The sequence below is a fragment of the Microcaecilia unicolor genome, chromosome 3, assembly GCF_901765095.1.
Source record: "Microcaecilia unicolor chromosome 3, aMicUni1.1, whole genome shotgun sequence".
In the NCBI taxonomy this organism is placed as follows: domain Eukaryota; kingdom Metazoa; phylum Chordata; class Amphibia; order Gymnophiona; family Siphonopidae; genus Microcaecilia; species Microcaecilia unicolor.
Genome location: NC_044033.1, coordinates 436,420,367 through 436,432,906, shown reverse-complemented (window position 1 = coordinate 436,432,906; position 12,540 = coordinate 436,420,367). Strand labels below are relative to the sequence as shown.

General features: G+C 45.2%; 1 protein-coding gene across 5 annotated transcripts in view; it reads left to right on the top strand.

Annotated features, from left to right (window-relative positions):
- The window catches only part of ASAP2 (ArfGAP with SH3 domain, ankyrin repeat and PH domain 2), a 333,390-nt gene that overhangs the window by 180,161 nt on the left and 140,689 nt on the right, over nt 1-12,540 (top strand). For all 5 annotated transcript variants that reach the window (XM_030198894.1, XM_030198893.1, XM_030198892.1 and 2 more), the window contains exon 15: nt 11,950-12,083. In XM_030198894.1, coding sequence (XP_030054754.1) covers nt 11,950-12,083 — 134 coding nt within the window. The remainder of the gene's footprint in view (nt 1-11,949; nt 12,084-12,540) is intronic.

The following is a 12,540-nucleotide window of genomic DNA, read 5'->3' as shown; positions in this document are numbered from 1 at the left end:
ATGCCTTAGAATTTGCAAGGCCTATTTCAGACGCCTTTCTGGAGTCTCCCTGTCGTTCTCCCCTCAAAGCGCGTGCGGTTCGGGAGACTCTCCAGAGGCTCTTATATCTTCAGGCGATTTATCCAGTTCCTCCTGCCGAGTACAAGCAAGGTCGGTATTCCATTTACTTTGTGGTGCCCAAAAAGGAGGACTCCCATCGTCCTATTCTCGACCTCAAAGCGGTCAATCTCGCTCTCAAGGTCACCAGTTTCCGGAAGGAGACCCTTCGGTCAGTCATAGTAGCAGTGCGCAAGGGAGAGTATTTAACAGCCTTGGACCTGACAGAGGCCTATTTGCATATTCCCATTCGTCCTGCTCACCACAAGTTTTTGCGTTTTGCAATTCTAGGCCGGCATTATCAGTTTCGCGCTCTGCCTTTCGGCCTGGCGACGGCGCCGCGCACATTTACCAAAGTGATGGTCGTGGTTGCAGCGGCTCTCAGGAAGGAAGGGATTTTGGTTCATCCCTACCTGGACGACTGGTTGATAAGGGCAAAGTCTTATCAAGAAAGTTGTCAGGTCACGGAGCGAGTAGTAACGTTCCTGCAGTCCCTAGGTTGGGTGGTGAACATAGCCAAGAGCCGTTTGGTTCCCTCTCAGTCTCTAGAGTATTTGGGGGTCACCTTCGATACTGCGAGGGGTCGAGTTTTTCTTCCGCAGGGCAGAATCCTAAAGCTCCGGTCTCAGGTTCTGAATTTGATGCATCTGAAAGTACCGTGTGCTCGAGACTATCTTCAGGTTCTCGGTTCCATGGCTGCCTCGATAGAAGTAGTTCCCTGGGCCAGAGCTCACATGAGATCTCTTCAGTGGTCTCTTCTGACCCGGTGGTCTGCTCAAACAGATTCCCTTCTGTTGAGACTGCCTTTGCGGCTCCGGGAGCGAATCTCTCTGTTTTGGTGGCTACGGATGCAGAATCTCACTGTGGGGATGCCGTTGGAGCCTCCGCGGTGGATACCTCTAACAACAGATGCCAGTCTCCGGGGCTGGGGGGGCTCATTGCCTGGACAAGTGGGCTCAGGGCCTCTGGTCGCCGCTGGAAGCAGTTCAATCCATCAACTTTCTGGAGACCAGGGCGATTCGGTTAGCTCTGCTGCACTTCGGTTCTCTTCTGGAGGGCACAGCTGTGCGAGTTCTCTCGGACAACGCCTCGGCAGTAGCCTACATCAACCGCCAGGGAGGTACGAGGTGCCGTCTCCTATGTCGGGAAGCGGAGAGTCTCCTGGCGTGGGCGGAGATTCACTTCACGGCCATCTCAGCCTCGCATGTGGCAGGAGTGGACAACGTGCAAGCAGACTTCCTCAGTCGTCACACTCTCGATCCCGGGGAATGGGCTCTGAGCGATCGGGCGTTTCAGTTGATAGTACAGCGCTGGGGTCTTCCAGTAGTAGATCTCTTCGCCTCCAGGCTCAACTCCAAAGTTCCTCGCTTCTTCAGTCGCCGAAAAGATGTAAGGGCGGCAGGGGTAGACGCCCTCTTGCAGCAATGGCCCTCCGGCCTTCTTTACGCGTTTCCTCCATGGCCACTAATAGGTCGTCTCCTTCAGAAGATTGAAGACCACGGGGGGCCGATCATTTTGGTGGCACCGGACTGGCCTCGGCGTCCCTGGTACGCGGATCTCCAGCGTCTGTCCGTGGCGTCTCCTCTTCGTCTTCCGGCACACAAGGCTTTGCTGGTTCAAGGACCAGTTCCGCATCCAGATCCAGCTCGATTTTGTCTTACGGCTTGGCTCTTGAACGAGCTCGTTTAACTAAGCGAGGATTTTCAACGCCAGTGATTTCTACCATGCTGCAGTCTCGTCGCCGTTCCACCTCTTTAAACTATATTTGCACGTGGAGAATTTTTGAGGATTGGTGTGCAGAAGCTGACATTGTTCCTTTTCGGGCGTCAGTACCTCAGATGTTAGACTTTTTACAGCGAGGTTTTGATAAGGGGCTCTCTCTTTCGTCGCTGAAGGTGCAGGCGGCAGCTCTGTCCTGTTTCAGAGGTAGAATAAGGGGTAAGTCTTTGGCTAGTCTTCCCGAGGTGGCTCGTTTTTTGAAGGGGGTCAGCCTTCTTCGTCCTCCAGTCAGATCGGTTTTTCCATCTTGGGACCTTAATCTGGTGCTTTCGTCTCTGACAAAGCCTCCTTTTGAGCCTTTACAAACATGTTCTCTGAAGGATTTAACGCTTAAGACGTTGTTTTTGGTGGCTATCGCGTCAGCTAGAAGAGTCTCAGAGTTGCAAGCTTTTTCCTGTAGATCTCCATTTCTGGAATTTTCTAAAGAGCGAGTGGTCCTTCGGCCGGTTCCTTCCTTTTTGCCCAAGGTTCTATCTCGGTTTCATATGTCCCAGTCGGTTTTTCTTCCTATTCTGGGATCCTCCTCCGGAACGCAGGAGCAGCAAAAGTTGCATACTCTGGATGTTAGGAGAGTACTTAAACGGTATCTTGCGGTTACGGAGGACTTTCGTCGATCGGACCGCCTCTTTCTGCTGTTTGCTGGTCACCGCAAGGGCCTGGCAGCTTCTAAGCCTACTTTGTCTCGGTGGATCAAAGAAATGATAACGTCTGCTTATCTCTTGGCAGACAGACCAGTTCCGGCAGCGCTTAAAGCTCATTCTACCCGGGGGCAGGCAGCCTCGTGGGCGGTGTGTTCCTTGGTGCCTCCAGCGGAGATCTGTAAGGCGGCGACTTGGTCGTCACTTCATTCTTTCTCTAAGCATTACAGGCTAGATGTACAGTGTCGTCAGGAGACCGTCTTTGCATCTCGCGTACTCACAGCAGGTTTGCTGGGGTCCCTCCCTTAGGACTACTGCTTTGTTACGTCCCATCAGTCCAATCCTGGGCCGGTCCGGAGGGACGCTAAGGAAGGAGAAATTAGATCTTACCTGCTAATTTGCTTTCCTTTAGTCCCTCCGGACCGGCCCAGGTCCCTCCCGTGTTCTATGGTTCTCAATTTTACTGTGTACAGAGATGCAACTGTCGTCTACAGAGCTGTTCTGCTAGTTAGACAGTTAAAGGAGATACATTATGATCTATAAGAAATACATTATGTTCTACAAGTTAAATGTTTTGCAAGTTCTCTGGTTATTCAGTTCATAATATTATACAACTTGTACAGTTTATGGGATACACATTTCTGTACATAATTGGCCATGCCACGGCTCTGACCCGAGTTGTTGGTGCGCCCAGTGTCACGGCAAAGCCGTAGTTTAAGCACGTTAGTTTTTCTCGTGCTGCCTGGCTGCTTAAATTCCTCAGGGCACAGAATATAGGTCCTTCTTTTCCTTTCTGCTTGGTTATTCAAATACTGAGGCTAGGGTCACGTGACCAGGGCTCTCATTGGCTCTCTAGAGTCAGAGTTTTTTTTCTCAGTCTCCACCTGCTGGTAGGCGTGCACAACCCATCAGTCCAATCCTGGGCCGGTCCGGAGGGACTAAAGGAAAGCAAATTAGCAGGTAAGGTCTAATTTCTCCTTAGCGAAGCTAGAGGAATGGTCTGGAATTTGGCGGCTAAGATTTAATGCAAAAAAATATGAAAACCCAAGGGACCGATATAGTTTAAGGGGTGAAGAACTTTTGTGTACAAAAGAGGAGTGGGACTTGGATGTGATCGTTTATGATAATCTTAAGGTGGCCAAACAGAAAAGGTGACAGCAAAAGCTAGTAGGATGCTTGGGTGCATAGAGAGGGGAATGGTCAGGAAAAGGGAGGTGATGATGCCCCTGTATAAGACTCTGGTGAGATCTCATTTAGAATATTGTATACAATTCTAGAGATTGTACCTTCAAAAAGATATAAACAGGATGGAGTTGGTCCAGAGGGTGGCCACTAAAATGGTCAGTGGTCTTCATCATAAAGTGTATGGGGACAGAGTTAAAGACCTCAATATGTATACTTCGGAAGAAAGGCGGGAGAGGGAAGAGATAAGAGACATTTAAATATATGTGGCATTAATTCACAGGAAGTGAGTCAATTGAAAGGAAACTCTGGAACAAGGGGGCATAGGATGACGGTGAGGGGACAGACTCAGAAGAAACCTGAGGAAATACTTCTTCACCGAAAAGGTGGTAAATTTGTGGAACGGCCTCCTGGTGGAAGTGGTGAAGACGAAAAAAATATCTGAATTCAAAAGCTTGGGACAAATACATAGGATCTCTAAGGGAGTGTTATAGGAAGAGTAGATGGCATGAATGGGCAGACTAGATAGGCCATATGCTAAATAGTAGTAGTAGTAGTACCCCTACCGAGGGGTAAAAGGGGTAATCAGGGAAGACAAAGCCATAGCAGAGAGATTAAATGAATTCTTTGCTTCATGGTCTTCACTGTGGAGGATTTGGGAGAGATACCGGTGCCAGAAATGGTATTCAAAGCTGATGAGTTGGAGAAACTGAATGAAATCTCTATAGACCTAGAGGATGTAATGGGGCAATTTGACAAATTGAAGAGTAGCAAATCTGGACCAGATGGTATTCATCTCAGAGTACTGATAAAACTGAAAAGTGAACTTGCGGAGCTATTGTTAGTAATATGTAATTTATCCTTAAAATCGAGCGTGGTACCGGAAGATTGAGGTGGCCAATGTAACGCGGATTTTTAAAAAAGGTTCCAGAGGAGATCCGGGAAATGATAGACCAGTGAGTCTGACGTCGATGCCGGGCAAAATGGTGGAAACTATTATAAAGAACAAAATTACTGAGCATATTCAAAAGCATGGATTAATGAGACAAAGCCAACATGGATTTAGTGAAGGGAAATCTTGCCTCACCAATCTATTACATTTCTTTGAAGGGGTGAACAAACATGTGGATAAAGGTGAGCTGGTTGATATTGTGTATCTGGATTTTCAGAAGGCATTTGACAGAGTACCTCATGAAAGACTCCAGAGCAAGTTGGAGAGTCATGGGATAGGAGGTAGTGTTCTATTGTGGATTAAAAACTGCTTAAAAGATAGAAAACAGAGAGTAGGGTTAAATAGTCAGTATGCTCAGTGGAGAAGGGTAGCTAGTGGGGTTCCCCAGGGGTCTGTGCTGGGACCGCTGCTTTTTAACATATTTATAAATGACCTAGAGATGGGGGTAACTAGTGAGGTAATTAAATTTGCTGATGACACAAAGTTATTCAAAGTAGTTAAATCACGGGAGGATTGTGAAAAATTACCTTACGAGACTGGGAGACTGGGCGTCTAAATGGCAGGTGACGTTTAATGTGAGCAAGTGCAAAGTGATGCATGTGGGAAAGAGGAACCCGAATTATAGCTACATCATGCAAGGTTCCACGTTAGGAGTCACCAACCAAGAAAGGGATCTAAGTGTCGTCGTTGATGATACGTTGGTGATACGTTGAAACCTTCTGCTCAGTGTGCTGCTGCTGCTAAGAAAGCAAATAGAATGTTAGGTATTATTAGGAAAAGAATGGAAAACAAAAATGAGGATGTTATAATGCCTTTGTATCGCTCCATGGTGCGACCGCACCTCGAATATTGTGTTCAATTCTGGTCACCGCATATCAAAAAAGATATAGTGGAATTAGAAAAGGTGCAGGCAAGAGCAACGAAAATGATAGAGGATGGGACAACTTCCCTATGAGGAAAGGCTAAAGCGGCTAGATCGCTACAGCTTCGAGAAAAGACGGCTGAGGGAAGATATGATAGAGGTCTATAAAATGAGTGGAGTGGAACGGGTAGACCTGAAGTGTCTGTTTACGTTTTCCAAAAATACTAGGACTAGGGGGCATGCGATGAAGCTACAATGTAGGAAATTTAAAACAAATCGGGGGAAAATGTTTCTTCACTCAACGTGTAATTAAACTCTGGAATTTGTTGCCAGAAAATGTGGTAAAGGCGGTTAGCTTAGTTGGTTTTAAAATGGTTTGGATGGCATCCTAAAGGAAAAGTCCATAGACCATTATTAAATTGGACTTGGGGAAAATCCACTATTTCTGGGATAAGCAACATAAAACATTTTGTACTTTTTTTGGGATCTTGCCAGGTATTTGTGACCTGGATTGGCCACTGTTGGAATCAGGATGCTGGTCTTGATGGACCTTTGGTCTTTCCCAGTATATCAATACTTATGCACATTTTTCTGTGTTTCAGCTCTAAATGTATGTATTTGGATAAACAACATTTAGCTGAGGAGATAACTGAGACAGGAGTGTGAGATTTCCACCCTCACCCCCCCCCCCCCCCCCAAAAAAAAAAAAAAGAAAAATCTCTTGTGGCTGGATTTCTTTCTGTAGTATTTCTGAACTAATCCTGGACCAGGTGAGAAATTGCTTTCACATTGTGTTTGGGGATATCCTTTTGCTGTGGCTGTTCACGAGCAGGTCAGGTTTCAAGCGTCAAATTTATGCTGCATTACAGTATGGCACATTGGTTCATTTGGCTGAAACCTAGGCTGCTTATACTTTTATAAATAAACAGCAGACTTAAGCTGCAGTTGTGCTGCAGGAATTTTCTCCTTTAGGAGGGCTTTGCCTTAGCAGTGATTTCATCTTATCTAAACCTTATTTTTTTAGTATGGATATTGACGTAGAGATTAGTGGCATCTGAGCTGTTAGGCCACAGCATTTGGCTAGATTTTACCACAGCCTGCGTGCCTGAAGTAATCGCTGGATGTTTTTTAATGGAGCTCCTGGGTGGGCCAGCTGGCTCACTGGTGGCATGAGTTTTATTTCCAGCATCCTGGAACATATTTATAAATGATCTAGAGATGGGACTAACTAGTGAGGTAATTAAATTTGCTGATGACACAGTTATTCAAAGTTGGTCAATTCAAAAGGATTGTGAAAAATTGCAAGAGGACCTTACAAGACTGGGAGACTGGGCATCCAAATGGCAGATGACATTTAATGTAAGCAATTATAAAGTAATGCATGTGGGGAAGAGGGAACCCAAGTTATATAGTTATGTGATGCAAGGTTCCACATTAGGGGCACCACCCAGGCAAAGGATCTTGGTATCATCGTTGATAATATATTAAAACCCTCTGTTCAGTGTGCTGCGGCGGCTAAGAAAGCAAATAGAATGTTAGGAATTATTAGAAAAGGAATGGAAAACAAAAATGAGAATGTTATGCCTTTGTATCACTCCATGGTGCGACCTCACCTCATTATTATGTGCAATTCTGGTCACCGCATGTTAAAAAAAGGTACAGAGAAGGGCGATAAAAATGATAGATGGGATGGGACAATTTTCCTATGAAGAAAGGCTAAAGCTGCTAGGGCTCTTCATCTTGGAGAAGAGACGACTGAGGGGAGATATGATAGAGGTCTATAAAATACTGAGTGGTGTGGAATGGGTAGAGGTGAATTGCTTGTTTACTGTTTCCAAAATTACTAGGACTAAGGAGCACGCAATGAAGCTACTAAGTGGTAAATTTAAAACACCCCCCCCCCCCCCCCCCCCCCGGAGAAAATATTTCTTCACGCAACATGTAATTAAACTCTAGAATTTGTTGCCAGAGAATGTGGTAAAAGCAGTTAGGCGACCCTCAGGGGGATCAGGTGACCCTCAGGGGGAGGAATGCTGGCTTCGGCCTAACCCCTGGTAAGCCTTTCCTCAGCTGAGAGGTACCCAGCTCTACCACCGGCTGCCTTTCAGGTGCTGTGGAGGACTTGCAGCTCATCTGCATATCCTGCCTTCTCCGGGGTGACTCCCAGGTCCACTCTGATCCACTCAGGGCCTCCGCTCTAGGTGCCCAGCGCTCCCACCAGGTGCTGTGGAGGACTTGCAGCCCTTCTGCATTTCCTTACAGCTGTATCCGGGGTGACTCCCAGTTCCACCCCGATCTTCCCACGGCCCTCACTCCAAGTGCCAGGGTTTCCAGGTGCTCTGAGGCTCAGCTGCAGCAATCTCAAGGCAACTATGGGTGCTGTTCAGGCACAAACAAGAAAGACAGGTCTGGCAGCCTGGAAGATCCGGACCAGACTGGGCTGAAGCCTGGAACGGGTAGGGACAGCAAGACAGTCTCTGGCAGCCACCGGTTCTGGTCACCAGAGGGCGAGGGGAGCACAAACCAAGAAGCAGGCAGAAAGCATACTTGAAGCATAGAAAGGCTCAACATACACAGGTGCAGCACAGTGGAGCAATCAGAGCCATGCTGGAAGCAGCCAGCACACAGAGACAGAGGCAGAGCTAACTCAGGCAACACACACACAGGTGCAATATGGTGGAGTAATCAGAGCCATGCTGGAAGCAGCCAGCACACAGAGACAGAACTAACTCAGAAAGGACAGACAGCAGCCGGATCAGAAGCTGACCCCAAGAAATAAGGTAAGCCTGAGAGGGGTCACAACCACAGATGTGACACCTACATATGTTTTTTTACAGGGGCAAGTGATGGTATAAACAACAAAATCAGTGGAACAGTTGGAGAAATTTTTGAGCAAAAAGGTGGTATTAGTTGCAGTGTTAAAAAAAGATCTAGTTTGTAACATAATTCTGCAGCTCTGAGAATTGCCACATTTGAAATGACCCAGAGTTCTTGTAGGAGATCTCTTGACTTTCACATCAGCAGGACTCAATCTTTCTTTTAAATTATTTCCTCTCGAGAATGCAATTCTTAGTCTCTTTTGATGAAAAAAAGGAGAAGACTGTAAAATGTCCCATCTGTGCCTCAAAATGTTCGCTATGTGATCACTAGCTTCCGTGTATCTAAGAACCATAGTCATGGTGTCATCATCCTTGTCCCTCGGGGAAGTTGTAGATAATAGTAAATCCCTGCTGTTGTACTTAGATAACCATGTTTACTTAACTTTGTCATAAGATCTTTAGCTTGTGATTAAAAGTAGAATCATCACCGCAAATCCTTTTGATTCTTAGAAACTGAGAAAAGGGTAAGTTGTCTTGCATATGCAAGGGATGACAACTACTGTGATGTAAGAAAGTATTCCTCTCCGTCATTTTATGATGTACTTTAGTGGAAAAACCCTATGGAGTCATAAATACATCAATATCCAAATAGCTGATGTTAGTACTGGAAAGATTACTCGTAAATTGAATATTAATGTTGCAACTGTTTAGCCATCCCATGAAAGAAGAAAAGTCCTTAGATGTGCCCCTCCATAAAAGGAAGATATCATCAATGTACCTCCACCATCGATATATAGAGGCATGAAAAGGGGAAGATCCCAACCACTCCTCCTCAAACTGTTCCATATACAAATTGGCAACTGATGGGGCAAAGGTAGCACCCATAACTACCCTGCTCTTTTGCAAGTACAAGATGCCATCAAATAGAAAATAATTCTCTTTTAATGCTAATCGTGCCAATTTGATGAGGAAGTCAGTGGGAATCAGATGGGGTCTAATTCTCCTATCCAGCACTCTCTGAATGGTTGACAAAGCTTTTTCTTGAGTTATAGAGGTATACAGTGATGCCACATCTAATGTTGCCATCAAAAATGGACCTTCTTCAATCACTATTGATGCAAGTTTTTGCAGGAAATGTGTACTGTCCCTAATATATGATTTTATTTTAGGTACTTCCGATTTCAAAAATTCATCAAGAAACTGAGACAACGGTTCTAACACAGACTGACGAGCAGAAAGAATAGGTCTACCTGGTGCACAGTTAGCACAGGACCACTCATTGCTTCCTCTATAAGAGGCGCTAAGGGCTTCTGTGCTAACTGCAAGCAGAGCACCGTGCGTGAATAGGCATTTTTACATGGTATCTGCATGTTACATGTTACCGCAGTAGTTTTGCAAACATTAAAGCATTTTAAATGCAAATTCTAATGCACTTTAGTAAAAGACCCCCATAGGTTCTGTTTTCAAGTCTGTTCTTGTTTTTCCCAAAAAATGAAAAGTGGAAATGTGCACATGCCTTGTCCAATGCAGCAATTTTGAAAATTGTCTTGAGACTTATTTTTAAATTGAAAATCTATTTTAAAAATATGACTTTTGGAGTTGTGGAATGTGAAAGATCTGTCCCTCCTCCATGGGTCCTCAGGATCTTGCCTCTGCCTTGGCCACTTCGGTTAAGAATCAGGAGACCTGGCTCAGCCTCCTAGCCCACTTCAGTCCACAGGGCAGGGCTCAAAGAAATCCAAACTCCAGAAAGCAAAATCAGTCAGTATCTTTATTCCCTTGGGATTCACAGTCCAGCAGTTCAGAAATAAAGCAGGCAAAAAAAACACAATCCCACTATTTCACTCCACTCCACTGCTTCCAGATCTCAGTTTGTTCCACCTTAAGCAGTCTACAGCCCCGTGCTCTCCTTCTCCCCCCTCCTCCCCTTTGGAAAGAGAGGAAGTGTCCATGAAGGGCAGTTGAAAAAAAACCACAAGAAAAAAGAAAGAAACTGCTCCCGGTTTCCTCCTGGTGCTTTGGCAAACAGTCCCCAATAAACAGTTCCCAATAAACAACTTCTTCAGGCTTGAGCAAACACTTTCCAACAAACAGCTTCCTCCCGCTGTGAACAGTTCACACCGGGGGAGCTAATAATCCCTCTTCAAACAGCACTCTTTAACACACAGTTCAAAACAGCCTGAACTCGCTTTGGGGAGAAAAAAGGTCCCCCCCCCCTTTCTTGGGTCACTCTCTCAATACACTGACCCTCCTCCCTCATGACCCTTTCTCTTTCCCCTCGCAGTCCAGCTGCCATACCACGAGTTCACCTGCTTTCTCAGCTTTTTCCCTAAGGAATGAGCCCAGGCAGTGAGGTCCATTGGTTCCTCCGGGCTCTCCTATCTCTCTCTCTCTCTCTCTCTCTCTCTCTCTCTCTCTCTCTCTCCCTCTCTCCTCGGCCTCTTGCCACTCCATAGGCTCCTCGTCCCACCCACTTTTCAGCTGTTCCTCTTTCACTTGATTACCCTCCAGGGGCCCCTCCCTTGCTTTGTCAGAGTTCTCCCCTGTGGCCTGCTGGGGAAGGTAATCTCTGTACCAGGGCTTGCGCTGGGGCTGCTGGGTAGTGTAGTCTTTTTCTCTCCTCCATTTTTCAGGGGCACTATCCTTTCTCTTCTCTCTCTCTGGGAAAGTAGTAAAGGCAAGGCTCTGTTCTGTCTCCTTCTGCTCTTGAGCCTCCTCCCTTCTTCCACTTCCATCTGCTCCACCCCCTTTTCCTCCCCTTCACAGGAATTATATTTTACTATTTTTATTTGCCTTGTTAGTTTAGTTAATAACTTTAACTCCATTACTGTTCAAGAGGTTTTTTCCTTGTTTTTTATGTATGACATTTCAAAATGTATTTTTTTAAAAATATGAATTTTGAAATTAAATTTTTTTTACTAGTTGAGTTTTTCTATTTACACAAATCCTTTTTTTTCTGTCTCTCACCTCCTGTCCCATGTCTCACTTCAGTTTTTTTTCTGCTTCTCAAAGTTTTTCCCGCTTTGAATTGCCTTTGCTCTACTCATCTTTCCTTTCCAGTCAGTTCCTCACCAGTCTACTCTCCTCCAGAATTTTACCACTTGCCTCACTCTTCCCTACTTTTTATACATCCTTCTTTTGCTCCTTCTTGAACCTTCCATCCACTCTCATATCGCCTTCCTTTTCCCTTTTTCCACACTCTGAAATGCAACCTCTCTTCACTTCTATTAACTTTACCTCTGCCACTGCAACACCTCACTTTTTCAATATTGCTTCTCCTATGCTGTCTACTCCATTTGACTCCACCATGCAATTGTTTATTCCATTCTCTATGGTGTTTTGGAGAGAGGGGTAGAGCAGCATAGGTCGGAAGATAGTAAAAAAGTCTAGCAAGGAAAGGAAAGATACAATGGGATAGTCCCATATTTTTCCAGCAAACAAGATCTCATTATTTTCTGTCCTTTTCTATGGGCAGAAAATTATTTCCCCCCCCCCCCCCCCCCCCCCCCCAAACAGGCAGACAGATACAGGCCTCTTTTTACATAATTCTTGCCAACGTTTTATACGACGACAGTCATAAAAAGTACTGACTACATTAAGTTTTTATTGTTTATTTTTTAGAACCCACCTGGCTTTCAACAAATCTGGGTATTCTGACATGCATTGAATGCTCAGGAATCCATAGGGAGCTTGGTGTTCACTACTCCAGAATTCAGTCACTTACATTAGATGTATTGGGAACATCTGAACTTCTGGTAAGTATCTTTATAATCTAGAAAGTAGCAAAGACTTGTAGAAATGAGAATAATTTTATAAAAAGACATGTCTAAAAATGATCAAAAATGTGATTGTTTTGTGCCTATTTTATAAAGACTTGATATATTCAATCAATATTTATACTAGAGAACGACAGTTATAGTTACTGCAGATATACTGCAGTAAACTGCTGTAAATCTGCAGTAATGGCCACACCCCAACTTGAATCGCTGTGGGTGTGGGAACAAAACTTTTTACTGCCCTGTGGGAAGCTACATTGAGCCTGCCATGTGTGGGAAAGCACGGGGTACAAATATAATAAACAGTAAAAAGCATTGTTCCTGCTGTAAAATATCCTTTCCTCCATTTCTGTCCTCCTCCCCCAAGTCACAGTTGTAATCCATGTTCTTCCTCCTGCTGCGTCCCGCCCTCTGTACTGCAACTTCCTGTTTAGCA